Source organism: Equus caballus, chromosome X (assembly GCF_041296265.1).
Source record: "Equus caballus isolate H_3958 breed thoroughbred chromosome X, TB-T2T, whole genome shotgun sequence".
NCBI classification, from domain to species: Eukaryota; Metazoa; Chordata; class Mammalia; order Perissodactyla; family Equidae; genus Equus; species Equus caballus.
Window position 1 is genome coordinate 125,092,176 of NC_091715.1, and position 20,229 is coordinate 125,112,404.

Genomic DNA, 20,229 nt, shown 5'->3' on the forward strand with positions numbered 1-20,229 from the left:
CGGATGTACGTCGTATTTACAACAATTGTAAGGAATGGGCAGTATTATTATTCCCTATTTTACAGATGAGGAAATTCAAGTTCCTAGAGATAAAACAGTAACACCACAAAGTAGGTGGCTTTTACTAACCATGCTCTCAATCATCAGTCTATACCACTTCCCACAAAGTCCATGGGTCCACAGGAAAAGAAGATGCTCCTTGTCAGGTTAAGCTCTGTATCTACCTACTGAGCCTGTAGCGCACCTCCAATTAGTCCTGTACAAGAGGCTACCTTGGGGTTGCTTATCTCTACACCTAGAATTTCCTGTTGAGATATTCAATATATGTATTGCCACAGTGTTAGGTAATTTAGAGACCTCTGTTTTAAATCTTTTGTCTCAACTTTGACCCACAGGAGAAGGTGGAATTATGGCACTGCATGAACTGGAGGTAGGCAAAGGTAGGAGGTGACATATTTACTATCTTGCTTGCTTTTTCAGAATTAGACCCTGATTCTGGCTGGCTGGAAGCCCCTTCATACCCTCAGAAAGGCTGTCCCTGCACTTAGTGACTTCTCCCTACTCATTCCCCCCAGGCCTATAAAGGCATTTCCAATCTTTTAGGTGTTCCAGAGACCCTTTGAGTACCAGGAAGTAGTTTGCACTCACAGTAAAACCATTGAAATGCAACCATAGATTAGTCTAAAATAAGTGTTCCCAATAGGATCTAATTATATATGCACAATTCAGTTATTTTATAGAAAATTATTATTTCAATTCAGGTATATATTTCTGAATACATTATCGCTATTTCTTTAGCGTTCCTACAAAATTCACTGTAAAATTAAGAATTATACCTGGGTATGGAGAAATTTTAACCTACTATGGTCCTGACTGCCTCCTCTCTATGTAGATCCTTGAAAAGACTTTTCAGGCAGCCAACCTGAAGAGAGAACACAGATTTCTAAGGACAGCCTGGCTGAGCTGCAAGATGATCCTGGACTTATCACTAGCCCTCTTGGAAACAGAGCAGAAGTTTCCAAGTTGTTGTACAATGACTCTCAAATTCTACCAACATCTGCCCTGCTTCCCCAGAAGATCATCTCAATCCTTGTTTCAGGCCAGCTATAAAACTGTGGCAGGGCCTGGCTCATGTACAACGGCAAACAAGGTAGCAAACTGGGCTTGGGTGGGTTCTGTGTCATAATTTCAGTTCACAAAGACTCTCCAATAAGTCTCCACTTTGAACCCAAATTGCCACCAATGAAGCTTTATTTCTTTAATGTAAGTTTTTGCAAATATCTACCTTTCTAGCCCACCTTCCCCCTACTCCTTCCTGTTTATTTACACTGTGCTCTCGCCTTGTTAGAACATTTGACAGATTCAGGGTCATGCCCTCGCTTCTCATCCAGGGATGCTGTGAACACTTTTGGAGGGGCATTAGTGGGGACATTGCACACTACAATTGTGGTTCCAAAATTTATGGATTTTAGAGATGAATAAAATAAAATTATATAAATACACATATTTAAGGTTGCCAACCTCTTAATTTGCAAAGAAAAGATGTGGGGAAAAAATAACAGAAACTAACCAATGTACTATTCACACAGTTCATAAAAGACAGAACGTTTTAAAACCAAAAATATAGGAAGTCTATAATTTCAGAATAAAGAATAGCTCTTTCAATTGAGCAAATTTACCTTCATGAAAAATTCACTATATTTTTAGTTTTTACATTTTGCAGCAAACTAGGGAAAGTAATATTGACGGGTCCTGGGCTATGCACCAGTGTTTGGGCTTTAGAGATCATTCAACTACCTCACTTAGTGTGCACTCCCATATGTGAAGCTCCCTATGAAAAATTCTCTCTGAACTAAAATGTCAAACACACACACAAAAGTGTTGAGGCCCATGAAACGTCTGACCTCTCCCCTGGATTGGTATATTTTCTCTTCATGGAAAATGCAAATTGTATGACTGATCAGGTTTCCCTTTTTGTTTTGGCTATCTGGTCACAGGTGCAGCTCAACTTTAGAAACTCCATGGGTTCCTATGACCTGCACATCTGAATTCTAATTAACCTCCCCACCTGGTCTTCACCTTCTAGTCTCATTTATATTTTCCTAGATGCTTGTTTATTTTACTTGTAATTTTTCTCTTTTATTGTAATCTTTCTTATAAGTTGCCTCAAAGCGTTTGTGGAATGAGGTAACGTAATTCAAGTCAGTATTTAACCATTGTCCCCATACTGTATACTCTTGTACACCTTCCAGTCACTGATGCACCATTTCCTCTGCCTGGACTGTCCTTGGTTCTTTTTTTTCATCTCACACATACCTACATATCCCCGGACACTGAGCTCAAATGTTACCACTTCTGTGAACCTTCCCTGACCACCATGGCCTATCTGGCACTCCCCCTCATCCTACCCAGGCTAAAACAATACTTTTCTACATATTTCTACTATGACACTTGCTACATTGTGGTATAGTGATATTGACTTTGCTGCCTCTGCCACTGGATTCCGGGTTCAAAGGCAAGGATTGAGCCAAGCCCAGTTTCGATCCCCTTGACCTAACTCAATATATTTTTAACAAATAGATGGGTGAATAAAAGCACAAATGGACAAAACAGATGGGAAGCCTTTGAGCTGCTGTCAGTCAAGAGGCACCTCATAGATGAGAACAGATTTTATTAAGGAGAAAATATGGGGGTTCTAAAAGTACTGGAGTCATAACGAGGACAAGCATCTTCCTCTTTTTTGTTGATTGCTTTATCCCCAGGGCTTCTTGAAGTACCTTGCATACAGCGGGCCTTAGTAATTACTTCTTATATGAATGAACGAATAAATGGTCTCACTTGGCCACTCTTCATAATAGTTTCTGTGAAGAGCCCTCAGATTACTATCACTATGTAGGATTCAAGCTTGTTTTGAAGAGACATCAGTTCTTTTTGGTACAGTGTTTTACATATCACTGCCTTTCGGTGAAGTGTCCACATGATAATGAACAGTGCTCTCCTTTCTCAAGATCTCAACCTTATCTGCCACTGAAGGCACATTCTACTTGTGGAAAATATTAGAAATAATAGAAACCCAAGTCTGAGCCTCCTTGAGAAGCTTGTAGAACAGTGGCCTGTCATGTGTCACACATCCTCATTTTTTTCTGTTTCCATCAGAGTTGGCCTGCTGGGTATAGAGAGAACTGCCTCCTTAAGAATGATAATGGCTATAGATGGGCAAGGTCTTGCTGTGGGAATAACGTCCATGAGTCCATATTTTCCAACATCTCTCATTATGGAGGTGTCATAGTCAATACAGTGGAGACACCATAATGATAGACTCTTCTCTTCCATTGGGACTTCACAGGCACCACATTTGCATGCTAAGTATATTTTAATTGAGGGGAAAATAAAGGAAGCAGCACACAGTATTTAATGAGTACACCTTAATGGGTCCACCCTTGGATTCATCTGGGATGATGAGCAGAACAATACTCCTTAAACAGAAGGCCTGACTCTTTTTGGTACCTCTCTTCATGTGAAAACATTAGTCTCATTTGACCAGCGTGGAAAAGCAAATACTCTTGCAAGAAAGACAGCTGCCAGCCAGAGGGGACCTCCTAATCTGCCATCATTTTGGATTAACTGGATTGAAAAGCAGCTGTACAAAACACTATGTTAGATGAAAGGGAGCTCCACACCAAACCCCAGAGCTAGCCTGTCTCTGCTCCCCACTCAATGAACATAATAAGTCAGACATCGCCATGATGACAAGTATGTGTCCAAAGGACTCAGCTTCCATGACAGGATGGATTTGAGCTCTCTAGGGGAAGTCAAGGATGCTTATGTATCATTTGCTTTTCATCAATGCTAAAAGCATTTTCTATTGTTACAGGCCAGATGAGACAGGACAAAGAAAAGTTTGTTGGCTCAGTAGGAAACCTCCTAAGGGGCAGAAAGTAGCTGAATTACTGAGCCATCAGTGGGTAACCTGAGGGAACAGTTACATGTGGCTCATCTGCTGTCTTTTCCATTTTAAGGAATCTTGGGGGGTGGGGGAAGGATTAGAGGCATCCCATTCAGTTAAAATATTACATAATAAAGATAGAAGGCACTGTGTTCCCCAAACCTTGGCAACACTGGAGTGTGGTGCCAACCTTCCGTTTCTGTGGACACGTCACCAGATTTACAGGGAGCAATCATCAGCACAATCAGACACTCTTCTCTTCACCTGCCATTGTCCAGTGCTTCTCCAGGGAAAAATTTCACCTCTGCATTCATTATCCTTCACTGTTGTTGAGAATACAAATGAGCCATAATTCAACTTTTTGTGAGCCATATATCAGATGTGAACTTGAAAGAATAATAATAATAGCTAAGTTCATGGAGGAATTACTGTGAGCCATGTATCATTCTAAGACTTTACATGTGTTACCTCATTAATCTTCACAATAACCCTATGACTGAGGGTGCTATTATTATCTGCTTTGCAGATGAGGAAACTGAGGCATAGAGACGTTAAGTAACTTGCCAATGGTAACACTAGCTACTTAATGGCGGAGCAGGGATTTATTTGAACCTAGGCACTCTTGATCCAGAACTCACGTTCTAATCTCAACGGTTAAACTGCCTTCCTAAAATAATACAGACAAGAGAAAAGTCAGTTCACACAAAACTCAAGTGATTTTAAACACAGCTTTACAAGTATGTCTTAGCTCAATGCTATTGCCCCTTGAACTTTTAAGACTAGAAGGGCACTACTGAACTAAATACCAGTATTCCGAAGACCTGGTTTCTAAAAAGTCAAGTAAGTTTTCCTAGAGCATAGCTGAGCAATCACTGAATCACAAGGTTGAAGGGGACCCTGGGAAGCCATTTCTTCACAGTCCTTAAGAAAACAAGATGTAGGCAAAGAAGGATAGAGGTAGAAAATAAAATGACTCTTGAAGTTTCAGATGGCCAGTGGGAGGTGGACGTGAAGAACAGTCATTGGAGCTGGCAGTAGTGGAACGGCACCCAAATATTTTCAATTTAAGTGGCAGCTTAGCAGCTATTTGAAGGAAATATGTTAGCATTTCCTTTACCTTAAAGAGCATATAGTACTACTAACAGTAATAATAATGATGACAGTTAACCTTTATGGACTGCTTATTATATGCCAAGCATTGTGCTAAGCATTTTATTTAATCTCCACAGAAATCCTATGAAGTAGATACTATACCTATCTATCCCCATTTTACAGATGAAGAAACTGAGGTACAGAAAAGTCAAGTAACTTGTGCAAGGTCACATAGCTAGCAAGTGGTAGAGCAAAGATTCAAACCCAAGTGCAGTCCATCTTTGAGGCTTGTGTTGTTAAATACTAAGCAAGGTACTGTCTCTGCAGAAATAGCCCTCTGAGCTACTGTTAAGAAAATCTACCCCAATTTTTTAGGCCTATTATTGACCCCAGTGCAAGCTCTGAGCCTGTAATGATGGCTTGGATGATTTTTTACTCTCAGTGTTAGGCCTTTTTTGCTCTACATTATAGACGGGTGGCTAAGCATTGAAGAGTACTTTGTGAACATAGATTTATGTTTAGATGTGATAATTTCCAAACAATATGATATAAGCTAACATTTAGTCTCCTGGCATTAGAGCAGATCTGGCCTCAAGATTTTTCCTGGAACATATACCCATATAGTTCAGATTTCCATAAACTGACACTATTTAAGCCAAACCAGATTGTCTGGTCACTCTAGACTATAAGAGATTGTGACTTGGGACCACTCTATATGGAGCTATAAAATAATATAGAATATTTTGGTTTAAATTTTATTATAATGAAATAACGAAGAAAAGCTGAAAAGCCCATTTAGAAATGTCTATAAGAAATATATTAATAATGATCTTTAAGGTATTTTAATAGCCAACATGTTTGAGCACTAACTATGTGCCAGGCATTGTGCTGAGCACAATTTAATTCTCACAACAAGCTTCAGGTTAGGTACTATTAGTTTGATTTTATGAATGAGGAAATTGAGTCTCATAGAAGATATTTAACTATCCAAGATGAAGTAGTGAAAGAAATAGGCTTGGAAGTCAGCCAGATTGACTCCAGAGTCTGAGCTCTTAACCACTATTAATAAGGGCTCCTGTCATAACACCCGCTGATCCCAGATTGGCCCCACTAGTCATTTAAAACCGAAGGAGATCCATGGTCCAATCATTCTAGCCCTCAAAGGATCCCTGGTTGCTCATTTCAATTATTGTTGGTGTAATGGAGTAGGATGCAGTCTAGTCGACTGCAGTCCATAGTATAAGTTACAGTGTGGTGGGACAGTTTTTTGCCTTTGCCACATATAGAATCCCAGCTCCTTTTTTCTCCACCCATTTCTCATTCATGTATCATTTTTTCTTTATGTTTCGCTGCTTTTATGCTTCTTTCCTAGTTTTCAACGTAATAACATTTCTTAATTTATTATTAAGTATCATTGCTTACCCTACCTCACCCCCATTATAACACAGAAGGATTCAAAATCTGGGCTGGAATTGTGAAATTATTTTTTGGGGGGTGGGGTTAGCTAATTATATAAATGAATGGCACAACAAAGTAGCATCACCCTAGATCTGTTTCTCATCTTTAATGTGCTTGTGAATAACCTGGGGATCACGTTAAAATGTAGCTTCTGATTCAGTACATCTGACTTGTGGCCTGAGATTCTGGGATTCTTAACTCCCAGGTTATGCAGACCACATTTGAGTAGCGAGGTCCTGGATTGGCCTGGTCCTGTCATGCTTTTAAGTAGGATCACAATTAAATGAACATTAATTAAATGGTTTAGGATATTTAAAAAGCAGCCCAGGTTTCCTGAGATGGCAATTCCCTAATGTCTTCACAAACTTATTTTAATGTTTTATAGCTTTGACACTACAGGAAGCTTTTTTTTGTGTCTAAACTAAACCTTTCAGATGCTGTGACATTTTTCTTCTAATTTTATCTTTAGCGAAAATATATTTGGTACACCGTGCCCATTCTCTTACAGGTTACATTGTTTAAAAAAATATGAACAGTTATTCAATGTTAACAATAGTCTTTGAGATGTTCCCCACCATCTCCGTTCCTCCCCTTTAGGAATCTAAGATTTTGGGGATGTCTAAGTCAGTTCTCATTCCAGCTGCTGTTTATTTGCCTCCTCTAAGAAATCTATAAAACTGGACAAGCTTTGTAATTCCTTGCCAAATTCTGTTGCCTCTTATTTCAATGAGCTATTTAAATGTTCAATGACCATATCCCGCATCAGATATACCCCCAGCTTGCTCATAGTGCAATAGGAAGTATACTAGTAACTACTGGCCACCCAGTCCATAAAGCTCGTATTACAAAAACGCACACTCTAGGCAGAATCTGGTAAATGTCAACTTCAAAATAAATTGTGTCATACTGTTATATTTATTACCACATGGTCAATAAAAAGAAACACTTGTGAGTTGATTAAAAATAGCATACCAGGTAAAATTGGTTGTCCAGCAATTCCCAGCGGTGTCATTCCAAGATTATTCATTGCTGTGGCCCATGCAGTTGGATCAGACATAGGTAGTGTCATTGCAGTGGAATCCACATTCAGAGTTCTACTATTATCAGCTAAAAAGAAATGACAAGCAAAATAATTTTTTCTATTAAGATTTCAGTATCTAGTTTACTTATCAAGGGAAACTCTGGTAAACTCTTTACAGATTTGGACTGATGGACAAGTGGTGGATAGGGCCTTAATTCCAGCTCTTTACAAGGGTTAAAACAATATACTTGAACTGGTAGGAAGTCATAGAATTTGAAAGCAGTTTACCATATGGCATTTTAGTGTGTTTCTTTCTCTCTTTCTCTTTCTCCCTCTCTCTCTCTCTCCCCATGCTCTCCCCTCCCTCCATTCCTTCCCTCTTGTTTTTTTTTTTTATGAAGACTTTTTTTTTAAGAGGATTTTTAGGTTCACAGTAAAATGGAGGGGAAGGTACAGAGATTTCACATATACACCCTGCTCCCACACATGCGTAGCCTCCCCCATTAACAACATCCTCCACCAGAGTGGTACATTTGTTACAACTGATGAACCTACATTGACACATTGTAATCACTCAAAAGCCATCCTTTACATTAGGGTTCACTCTTGGTGTTGTATATTCCATGGGTTTGGACAAATGTATAATGACATGTATACATCATTATGCTATCAGAGAGAGTATTTTTGCTACCCTAAAAATCTTCTGTGCTCTGCTTATTCATCCCTCCCAGCGCTCTAACCCCTGATCTTTTTACTCTCTCTATAGTTTTGCCTTTTATAGAATGTCATATAGTTGGATTCGTACAATAGGCAGCCTTTTCAGACTGGCTATTTTCACTTAGTAATATGCATTTAAGGTTCCTCCATGTCTTTTCATGGCTGATAACTCATTTCCTTTTAGTTCTGAAAAATATTCCATTGTTTGGATGTACAACAGTTTATTTATCTGTTCACCTACTGAAGGACATCTTGATCGCTTCCAAATTTTGTCAATTATGAATAAAACTGCTATAAACACCCTTGTGCACATTTTTGTGTGGACATAAGTTTTTTAACTCCTTTGGGTAAATGCCACGCCGCACAATCACTGGATCATATAGTAAGAGCATATTTAGTTTTGTAAGAAACCGTCAATCTGTCTTCCAAAGTGGCTGTACCATTTTGCATTCCTACTAGCAATGAATGAGATTTCCTGTTGCTCCACATCCTCACCAGCATTTGTGTTGTCAGTGTTTTGGATTCTGGCCATTCCAATAGGTGTGTAGTGGTATTTCATTGTTGTTTTAATTGCATTGCCCTGATGACATAGTATGTGGAGAATCTTTTCATATGCTTATTTGCCATCTGTATATTTTCTTTGGTGAGATGTCTATTAAAGTCTTTGGCCCATTTTTTAATCAGGTTTTCTGTTTTCTCATTGTTGAGTTTTAAGAGTTCTTTGTGCATTTTAGCTAACAGTCCTTTATCAGATGTGTATTTTGCAAATACTTTCTCTCAGTCTGTGGCTTGTCTTCTCATTCTCTTGACATTGTCTTTTGTAGAGCAGAAGATTTTAATTGTAATGAAGTCTAACTTATCAATAATTTCTTTCATGGACATGTCTTTGGTGCTGTATTTAAAAAGTCATCATCATATTCAAGGTCATCTAAGTTTCCTCATGTTATCTTCTAGGAGTTTTATAATTTTATATTTCACATTAGGTCTATGATTCACTTTGAGTTAATTTTTGTGATGGGTATGAGATCTGTGTCTAGATTGCTTTTTTTGCATGTGGATGTCCAGTTGTTCTGGCACATCTGTTGAAGAGACTATCTTGCTACATTGTATTGCATTTGCTCCTTTGTCAAAGATCAGTTGACTGTATTTTTGAGGGTCTATTTCTGGGCCCTCTCTTCTATTCCATTGATCTATTTGTCTATTCTTTCACCAATACCACATTGTCTTGATTACTGTAGTTTTGTAGTAAGTCTTGAAGTTGGGTAGCATCATTCTTCCAACTTTGTTCTCATTCAATATTGTGCTGGCTATTCTGGCTCTATTGTCTCTTCATATAAACTTTGGAATCAGTTTGTTGATATCCACAAAATTGCTTGCTTGGATTTTGATTGGAATTGCATTGAATCAACTTGGGAGGAACTGACATCTTGACAATATTGAGTCTTCCTATGAATAAACATGAAATATCTCTCCATTTATTTGGTTCTTTGATTTTGTTCATCAGAGTTTTCTGGATTTTTTTCAAGCATACACACCACAGGAGCTTGGGATGATTAAGAGGTTTCCCATTCTTGTCATCGTCTAGTTGTATATGATTACTTCAGCAGCATCCATCCATACTACTCATGCATGAAAACCAAGACAAAACATCCAAGGGTTTCCAGAGTAGCAATAAAAATTATATTCCTGATGCAATTTCCTATCTTTGAGGCAATAATATTGAATAGAGCTGGACACACAATCAAGAGACATCAAATTAGCCAATTGAGTATTTTGGGGGCTTACAGGGACACCAGAGAATAAGTAGATAGGAGACATAGTCTCTGCCTTCAAAGGTTATATAATCTAATTGAAGAGACCAATGATCATGGTGATGATTATTACTATTATCACTAATTATTGTACACATCATATGCTAGATAAAGCACCTGGCATACATTAGAACCATTAAACTTTCAAAACAACCCTATAAGATAGGGACTATTTATATCTCCATTTAACAGATGAGAGGCTTTGAAAGGTCATATATATTGCCCAAGATAACATTAAGATGTGTACTTTTAGCCACTATGCTTTACTATCTCCAACTAAACAATTAGGAAACAATGAAAGACTTGAATGGTATAGACAAGAAATTTTACTGAAGTTTAAGGAATGAAGAACTATTGTGGCTTGAGTAGGTGGGGTAGGTGGGAAATGCTTTATCGAAAAGATAGGATTTGAAGGAATGGGCCAGATTTCTATACAACATGTCTTGAGTGATGGGTAGCTATTATATAGGTAAAGAAGAGGGGAAAAAACATTTCAGAAGTAGGGATAACATAAGCAAAGACATTGAAGTGGGTTATATATGCATGTGAATGTATATACTGCACAGTTGGGAGAGAGGTAGTCATAAGTCATCTGAACACAAAGAGACTTTTATTTGGGGAAATTTCCCTCTGACTACTAATTTCCATAGGAAAAACTTTCCATGGCTTTTCCCCTACCTCCCAGTAGGTACTCCTGCCAATTATACCTCCAAAGGCAACTCTGTTCTAATAGTAGCTTGCTAACGTCTATCACATCCTTCCAACCTGGCAACATCAGGGATGATCCTTGGCTGAGTTACTTATACAAGTGCTATTTTGGTCACTGATTGGTCAGAACAAGCAAATGCAAATGTCCAAAAGCATTACTTTTGAAATATTAGTTTTTATTATTTTTCTATGCTGCCTACGCCTCCTCTCCATAAACCACACACACAGACACCCTCCCTCACCACACACACAGAGTGATTGATGGCCCTCAGCATTCGTTACTGCAGTCAGAAGTCACATTTCAGAACTGGTGATTTTTCCATCTGTAGGAACTCTAGTTCTCACATCCAGTTTTCAGTGCACTCCCATGAAGGCATATTAGAAGGCTAGAAATAGACTGCTTGTAAATATTATCAAGAAAACAAATATGGGGCATCAAATATCCTTTGGGTTAAGAGTTTATATAGTGATTATTAGGGTCATCGGAACTCCCAATCTCCAGCCAGGGGAGACAAGATTTAGGAAATGCCTTAGCTGGAAGGGACCTTTAGAGATCACTGAGTCTGCACTCTGATTTTCTCTAGTGGCTGGAGAATGATTCCCAGAGGAAACAGCTAGGTTTAGAAGGACTGGGCCCCAATGCCAAAACTAATTTCTTACAATGGCTTGGCTACTCATTGACTCTGCAGTCCTGGGAAATATAAGAGAATCAGGAATTATTCTCAATAAAGAATTCCGAGATCAAAGAATGAGAATTTACAATGTACCAACCTAGCCAAACCCTGGACTAATTTTGCGGGGAGGGGAGAGAATTATCTAAATTATCAATTTTTTTAAAGGATAGCAGAGTATTACTATTTTCAAAATAGATATTAATTCAAATTGCCTGTAAAAATGTTAGCAGGTAGAGTTCCTGCTAGGCTTGTTTACATGAACAGATAAGGACAATGTGTAATTAACAGCATTATTTTGCTACAATGAATTTGGTTCTTAAATTCTTAAGGAGTTCTGCCTTCTCATGTCCCTTCCCTCCTCCACCACCCATCTCCACCTGTCAAATCCTACTCATTTTTCAAGGGTCATCTCAAATGCCACCTTGTAGGTGAAGCCACCTCATTGGAATTAATTACTCTCTTCTATGTGTTATCATAACACTTTATCCAGAATTCGATTTTTATATGTTTGCTTATTCTCTCACTCCTTTTCCCCAAACCAAACTTTTATTGTCTTACTATACACCAAGTTGTGTGCTAGTGACTAGGAATACAGAGATGAACCAAACTCACTTGCTGCTCCAGAAGAACTCAAAACACAGTGAGCGGCATGACACGTAAACAACCAAATACAAATTATTGTAATAAGTACTGTAATAAAACTATGAGTAAAGTGCTATTGGAACAGAGAAGGAGTAATTAAATCTGTGGGAATGGGTTTGGATGTATGTGCTTGGGGTGGGGGGGTAGGGGGATGAGAAATGCCAGGGAACCCTTCACCAGGAAAGAATCATTTGAAATGGGACTTTAAGGAGAAACAGGATTTTCCTCCACATAGTAAATGGAGGAATAGGGTTGAAAAGCATTCCAGGAGGCAAGAACAAGCGAACATTTACCATTGACTGCCTTGAATTACAGTTATTGGAGACATGTCTCTCTTCTGCTAGCCTGCATGCTCCTTTAGGTCAGGGACTGGGTTTTAGGTATCTTTCTTTCTCCATTTCTTAGTTCAGTGTCTGGTATAAAGTAGGTATTCAAGAAATATTTGAATGAATGAATAAAGAAAATCAACTTATATTGATTTGGGGCACAATAAGCAATCTAGGCAATGACAATCATTGATTATTTGTATACCTTTTCAGAATGATAAATTGTCTTAAAAGGGATGACAATTGCTAAACTGGTTCTCTCTCTCGAGAACAACTGAGTTTAAATGTAGGAATTTACTTAGAGTTACAACCAGGGATAGAAGCACCCAACTAATTATTCAGTTTGATCTCATTAGCTATAATCTTTTTCCCATATAGGCATAGTCATAAATCTAAACAAGCTTGTAAATTTTCACTTTCAATGAAAAATCCCAGATGATCACCTCTCTCTGGCAGCAATATGGATTTAAGGTCTGCACTAACAAAACATGCTGTGTTAAACATCTGTTCCGAATCATCACTTAATGGTGGAAAAGTTAATTCCTGGCCTGATTCACTTTCCAGACTAAAAATGGATATCTAGCAATTTCCTTAAGTGTTTTATAAAAGTAGTCTCACTTCACTAAAGGAAGAGATTGCTCATTTTCTCATGAGTTCTACACTCACTGGCAGTGGCCAAGAATATTCAGAAGGCAAGTCCTTGTGGTTGTCAAATGGTCTTCAGAATACCTCACCCAAGTCTGAAGAACATGTCCTGCTATTCCGGTTCTCTGTTCTGCTTGTGTGCTTGTGTGGCGATTCCTCAAGAGATCACAGGTTGTAGAGTGGTTGTGAATGAGTGCCTTCCAGGTAAGTAGATTGAAGACATGGCATTTTGGAACAAGAGTTCATTAGCATCAAAAGAACAAAAGATTTGGAAGTGATCATCCACTTTAACTTGGTATCACTCCATAACTATCAAATCATTGCCATCTGTTTTTTATTGTTTATGCTTCCCTGATTAGTCAATTACTGTCAAAGTTATTTGATCTTGAAGACAATACACACACACACGCACACACATGCAGGCACACAGGCACACACATTCTGTAATACACCTATCCTGTAGTGGAGTTAATTATTTCAAACGTTTTCTTTATTTTCTGTGAAATAAGTTCAGTATGTTGGTGCCAGCTCGCCAATCGCGGTCTTTTTTTAAGACAAATGGTCTCCTTCTCTGACAAATTACTCTCCTATAATTCTCTTTCTTATGTCCAGTTGGTTGTCATGCTTGCTGTAATTTTGTTACCCAGTATTGTGCAAAGTTGAGGAGAGGATTTTGTCAACAAACGTCTATTGAAAGTGTGTTAAGAGTAGGAAGCAATCCTGCTTAGTGATCGAGAGGATGGGTTTGGGAAGCAGACGGCTCTGGGCTAGAGTTTAGTTCTACTACTTAGTAGCTGTAATGTACTCATTATCTTTCTTTTTTTTCTTTTCTTCTCTTCTTGCCAGCCTGCCTTCCAGCCTTCCTTTCATATTTACTGTCTGTTCATTGAACATTTTCTATGTGTCAGGCATCATTCTAGATATTGAAGACATTATGGTGAGTCAAAAAGGCTTCATCCTTGGTCTTATGACACTAACACTCTAGTGCAGGAGGGAGATAGTAAAATACAAATAAATATAAAATAATTACACATTGTGATAAGTGCTCTGAATAGAGAACTGGGTTTGATGAGAAAAACGCAAGCTACAAAATTAGGAAAATGATAGTATCTACCTTACGGGTTTGTTGAAGATTAAATTAGATAATGTGGGTAAAGAATTTAGTATGGCTTCTGGCTCATATTGTGCACCTGGTAAGTGATAATAATAACATGGGAATAGTTAAGAAGACGATGATGAAGTACTCCCAGCCCTTGAAGGGCTCAAAGTCTACTGAGAGACACAGTATATATATGAATTATTACAATACATTATACAAATAATGAAACAGGCACAGAGAGTTTAAGTAATCAGCTCAGTATCACACAGCTAATAAGTGGCAGAACAAGAATACAAACCCAGGCAGCTCTGATGCCGATGCCCACAGTCTTCTCCATCACACTGAACTCTCTCCCAAAGAACCCCTTTACTTTCTGTGCTCCCCTAGCTCACTGAACACATTACAATAGCCCCTACTACATTATATTTTTATCATCTCTTTCCATGTCTGTCTCTCCTCGTAGACTCTGGAATCCCTTATTCCTTCTTGTTATTCCCAGTGCCTATACACCATGTCTGACATAGAGTAGATGTTCGATAAACTATTTTAAATAAATGAATGAGGAAATATATGAGTATATGTAAGAGAGTCCTGCACAGACATTCTTCTTCCCAGAAGCAGGTGCCAAGCTACTTAGAATGGGCTACTACTCTGTTCTTGTATTAAGATAAAATCTCTTTTGGTGGCTTTCTTCTGAGATTGAATATTAAACATGTTTAACGGCGAGAGAGAGGAAGATAAATAAAATGGTGATAATTTGAAGTATTAATTGAAGTATATAATTCTAACATGCTGATAACACAAGAAAATCACAATTACAGAAATACAAACTTTAAGAAAGATAAATCTGGAGATGGGGAGATAATTTACATCACAGATAAATTCTTCATGGTTAAGAAGGAACTGACTGGAATTTCTTTGGGAATTTAAGGTAATTAAATTTACTAAAATAAATGTGTGTGCAGCAGCCATATTTGTTAGTTCCTGAGGGAAGAGGACATAAACCTCATTTACTTTTGTATATTCTACAGTGATTAGCTCAAAGTATGTGCCAATAAGTGTGCTTTTAAATAAGTGAACTCTGCAAGAAGTCAGCAATTGTACAAAGTGGGGCTTGCCGGCGATGTGCATTTCATAGACCCACAGCCAAAAAAATCTCTGCATTGTGTAGTCCTGAATGGTAGACTTAGCTCCCTAGTCATTTCTGCGGAAGGAAGATAGTGGTCCAAAGCTGGGTGAAACATCAGACCTCTGGAACATACCAGGATTTAGATAAATGGTAAATAATAGTGTTAATGATAGTGATCATAACAAAACTAATACTGGTTAACACTTAATACTTATTATGTGCTGCACACTGTTCTAGGCACTTTATGTACATTAATTTAAAACTTATAACAACTCTATAAAGTAGGACCTCTCATTATCCTCATTTTACTGATGAGGTGACAGAAACAGAGAGGTTAAACAACCTGTTGATGTTCATACGGTTAGCTTGTAGTGGAGCTGGGATTCAAATCCAGGCAGTCTGGCTCCACAATTCATGCTCTTAACCACTCTGCTAAACTAGGGAAGTCATAAAGTTATAGAATATTGGAGCTGGGAGGGCTATAGAGCTCATCACTATACAGATGGCTGCTCCCTGGGTCATCTAGTGCAGTTGTGCTTAACTGGGGCTAAGTTTGCCCCCACCAGGGGACGTATTTGGAGACATCTTTGGTTGTCACCACTGAGGGCTGGGAGGTGCTACTGACATCTAGTGGATAGAAGCCAGGGATACTGGTAAATATCCTACACTGTATAGGACAGTCCCCCACAACAAACAATTATCTGACCCAAAATGTCAATAGTGCCACGGTTCAGAAACCATGTTCTATTGAAGCAATTTTAGTGTGTTCTTACCGAAGAGTGCCTTATATCTCTAGTTTCTTGACAATCCCTTTCCATCTATTACATGTGCAGCCAATCCCAACTTCTGCAGTTTATTTATGCCCTACTCCCTTATGCCACTGTGCTAAGACTAATCTGATTGCCCACCCCTCACAGAGTCTATTAACATTTTTAGCATGGTTACTTTTTTTTGGTGAGGAAGATTGGTGACCTAGCATCTGTCACCAATCTTCCCCTTTTGCTTGAGGAAGATCATCCCTGAGCTAACATCTGTGCCAATCTTCCTCTACTTTGTATATGGGACGCCACCATAGCATGGCTTGATGGGTGGTGTGCACGTCCATGCCCGGGATCTGATCCCGTGGACCCTGGGCCACCAAAGCAGAGTGTGCAAACTTAACCACTATGCCACCGGGCCGGCCCCAGTGTGGTTACTTTTATTCTTCACAACAAAGAAATGATCCTCATGATGGGGAGGCCAGGTGCCATGGAAGGCTGATGGAGTACTGTTTAGAGAATGGTTCTGGGAATAGCACTAGGAATACCATGACAAAAGGAAGAGAGAGAAGAAGTTTAGAAAATGCTTGCATGAAACACAGAAGAAAGTCCCATCTCTAGCATATCACACGGGACTTTGCATACAGTAGGCACTCAAGAAGTATTTGTTGTATAAGATTATGGCACAAGGGCAGGGTTGGGTGTCCTAGAACTGAATAACATTGTGCTTTCTGTGCTCTGGCTAAGGGAAAGGAAATAGTAGGATAAATCATGTTTTGGGTCTGCATTAAGCCTAAGGCTCAAGGTTTTATCTTCTGTTTGGTATTTATTGCTCATGAAGCAATATATTGCGTGTTGCAGGTGTTATTTTGAATCCCTCTTCATTTTCTTTGAAAATTAACAATCCATCACTGTGTGTGAACAATGCACTGAAGCCCCAGGCACATCCCACTCTCTCTCAGATCACAGACGTCACCAGCAGTGACGCCACAGCTTGCATCATGGCTATGCAGGGTGAGAGAACTGACAGGGGCTTTTGCAAGACAAGGCTCCCAGGCAGCTTGAGGAAGATGACACTATTAGGACAAGCAGGGACTTTATCTCCTTATGAGAGGTACCAAGGATTGATCAAAGAGCTACTCAAGGGGATCAGGACGTCACAACATATTCTTCCTTGGGGAAGAGGAGAGGACGGCACGGGAGTGAGGGGAAAGGGAAAGGGAAAGGAAAGGGCTTTTATGCTAGTCTATATAGTAGGTAATCATTCTGACATGGGCTGTGATTACGGCAGGGTATAGGTGGGGGACAGTAGCTTGATCCTCAACTATGCAGATGAGAACCTCAGGGTAGAGGGTGCTTTCACAAACTGACCCTCATCCTGGAAGATTCATTTTTTTATTTTTTGAAGATTGGTACCTGAGCTAACATCCATTGCCAATCTTCTTTTTTTTTTCCTCCTTCTTCTTCTCCCCGAAGTCCCCCAGTACATAGTTGTACATTCTAGTTGTGAGTGCCTCTGGTTGTGCTATGTGGGACACCCTCTCAGCATGGCTTGATGAGCGGTGCCATGTCTGTGCCCAGGATCCAAACTGGTGAAACCCTGGGCCGTTGAAGCAGAGCGCGCGAACTTAACCACTCGGCCATGGGGCCCTCCACAAGATTCATTGTTTTAGTCTATAGGCTAGAGTGTCCTGGAGACAGCCAACTCCATATTGGAGCAGTTATAAGGATGTTCAAGGTTTTTAACTAGATCTATGAGAAGCTAGAGTGCCAAACCAGCCCTCCAGATGGCAGTTGCAGTGGGCATGAGGGTACAGCGAGGAAGAAGAAAGCCACAGGTTTTGGCATATGCCTCTCCAAGGAACTCACAGCATATATCCTACATTCACGAAGGCAATAGGGTATAGTGGAAGAAATACAGAACTTGGGGCCAGACAGATCTAAAATCAAATTTTGGCTCTATTATTTACTAGCTGTGTGACTTTAGGCAGGTTCCATACACTTTTTAGCCTGTTTATTCACCTATAGTTAGAGATGATGATACCTATCTTTCAAGTACTAAGCTAATGATGTTGATTCCTAACATTAAGTGCTTATTATGCGTCTAACAGTATTTTAAGGCTTTATATGTATTATGTAATCTAATCCTCACAAAAATCCTATAAGATAGGAAATATTTATCATTATACCCATTTTACAGATAAGGAAAATGAAACACAAGGAAGTTAGGAAGTTGCCCAAAGTCACAGATGGAGTTAATGTTGGAGTTGAAATTCAAATTTAGGCAGTAGGGCTCCAGAGCCCACACTTTTAAGCACTGAGCTATATACCATCACTACAGTATAAAGAATGCCGAGCAAGTACTCAGTTGTGATCTTAACCCCACTTCCTTTATCTTTCCCTTCCTTTTTTTCAGGTTAAGAAAGAAACCATTCAGCTGCCCTGTGAAGGACTCCTCCCATTTCTCTGAGCTGGAGCCAGGGGCCTCCTTTGTTATTTTAAGGTGGGCTGGCATGGTTAAAGAATTTCAGGGAAAGTCTTTGTCACTTCAAGGTTATTAGCTGAATGTGAGCCAGGAGAATGGGCTGAGGTTGGATGCAGGGGTCCTGGAACCCTAGGCAGGCTCCAGCATGGGAACCTGGGAGGCTTCCTCCAAGAGCAGTGGCTAGCTGCACTAGAGAGGCTCTCTTGAGCTTTTCTGGACTAACGTCCATAATTCTCCACCCCTGGCTTCTTGGGCTTCTGAGTTACCAGTGAAATCACATTACCCTGATCTAGGGTGAATGGCTGACTGTGGCCCTCTAATCTTTAAGATCGCATCATCACATTTGTTCCATATTTCCTCACCTGATATTTAAAGAACACCGGAAGCATAAATGGGCCGCAAAAATGTTACTTACTCCAGTTCCTTTAACATCTGCACTAATTGCCTGTTAAGCCACACATTCCTTTTCATTGTTTTGGAACAGATGCATTAATATTACTGTCAGGATCCCAAATGTTGTAGCTACTGGTTTTCAGCTAGAAATCTTAATATTTAACAAAACTAATTGCATTTCAGGTACTGAGTATGCTCTTTAAGTTAATGGTGTGGCTGATGGTAGAGAGGGAATGGAGAAAGAAAAACAGAAGCATAAACTCTGTAAGTTCCGCAAATTCTGTGGTCTACGCTTTCCTGAGGGAAGTTGTGTAAGAGATGACTTGGCAACCTTGTGCTACGCTGTTGGAAGTCTGGCAAGATCTCCTGGAGGAAAAAATAAACAGCCCTGAAGTTAATCCACAAGCCGTTCTGCTTTAGCCCTTGTTGCTGAAAATTTTTCCAACATGTTTCAGTCTAGTTCCTGGCCATAGGAGATAGAGTACAACAAAGATAAATATAGCATGGACTAGATCTGGAATTAGGAGGGCTGAGTTTGAACTCTGGCTCTACTGTTTACTCGCTGTGTGGCAATCACTTACACCCATGTTTGTCAAAGTGCGGTCCAACCAAGTACATCAGAATCACCTGGCATGCTTGCTAAATAGCCAAGTTTCAGGGCCCGTGACTGAGGTTTTTACCTGGTGGTGCTGGGGAATCTTGTTGAACAAGCACCCTAGATAATTCTTATGCCCACTGCAAATTTGAGAAACACAGAGCTTCAGTTTCCCTATCCATAAATAAGAATGATAGAACCCCTTTCACAGGGTTGTGGTGAAAACAACACAGGTGGGCGATATGTGCCAGCTGTACCTGAATCTTTGAATGAGATTATGGCAGGGCTTCAGGATACATTCTGAATATTAATTTAACAAATGTGCTAAATCCATGCACTACTTGGTGGTACCAAGGTGAAAAATTCATGTTTCCCTGCCCTTTGAAGGGCTCATAGACTAGTGCGAGAGATAGACACGAAAAGAAAAACTACTGTATAGTTTGATAATGGCTAAACAGACATATGAAGAAGGGGGAGGCAGTTACTCTGCTAGGAGGAGAGGTGGTGGTGGAGGAGGGAGGGGAGCATAGAGGACATGATGTTAAGCTGGTGAAGGTGACTTTAAAGTGAGTTTTGAGAGAAAAGCCAATTATTATGGTACCATCAGTGTCTTAAAAGGTATAGGAGATAAGGCTGTATTTGTGCTAAGTCTAAATCCCAGAATAGATATTGTCCTTGTTTGGGGAGATGGGCATGAGTGAAGAATATTTTCCATATCACTTTACTTATT

The 20,229-nt window shown here is 39.5% G+C and overlaps 1 protein-coding gene across 30 annotated transcripts in view; it reads right to left on the reverse strand.

Moving 5' to 3' along the window:
• ENOX2 (ecto-NOX disulfide-thiol exchanger 2) overlaps window positions 1-20,229 on the reverse strand; it is a 258,718-nt gene that overhangs the window by 58,415 nt on the left and 180,074 nt on the right. For 24 of the 30 annotated variants that reach the window (XM_014729172.3, XM_070258452.1, XM_070258442.1 and 21 more), the window contains one exon: window positions 7,469-7,603. The exons of the other annotated variants lie outside the window; for them this stretch is intronic. In XM_014729172.3, the coding sequence (XP_014584658.1) occupies window positions 7,469-7,565 (97 nt within the window). In that variant the 5' untranslated portion in view covers window positions 7,566-7,603. The remainder of the gene's footprint in view (window positions 1-7,468; window positions 7,604-20,229) is intronic. 30 annotated transcript variants of the gene reach the window in all.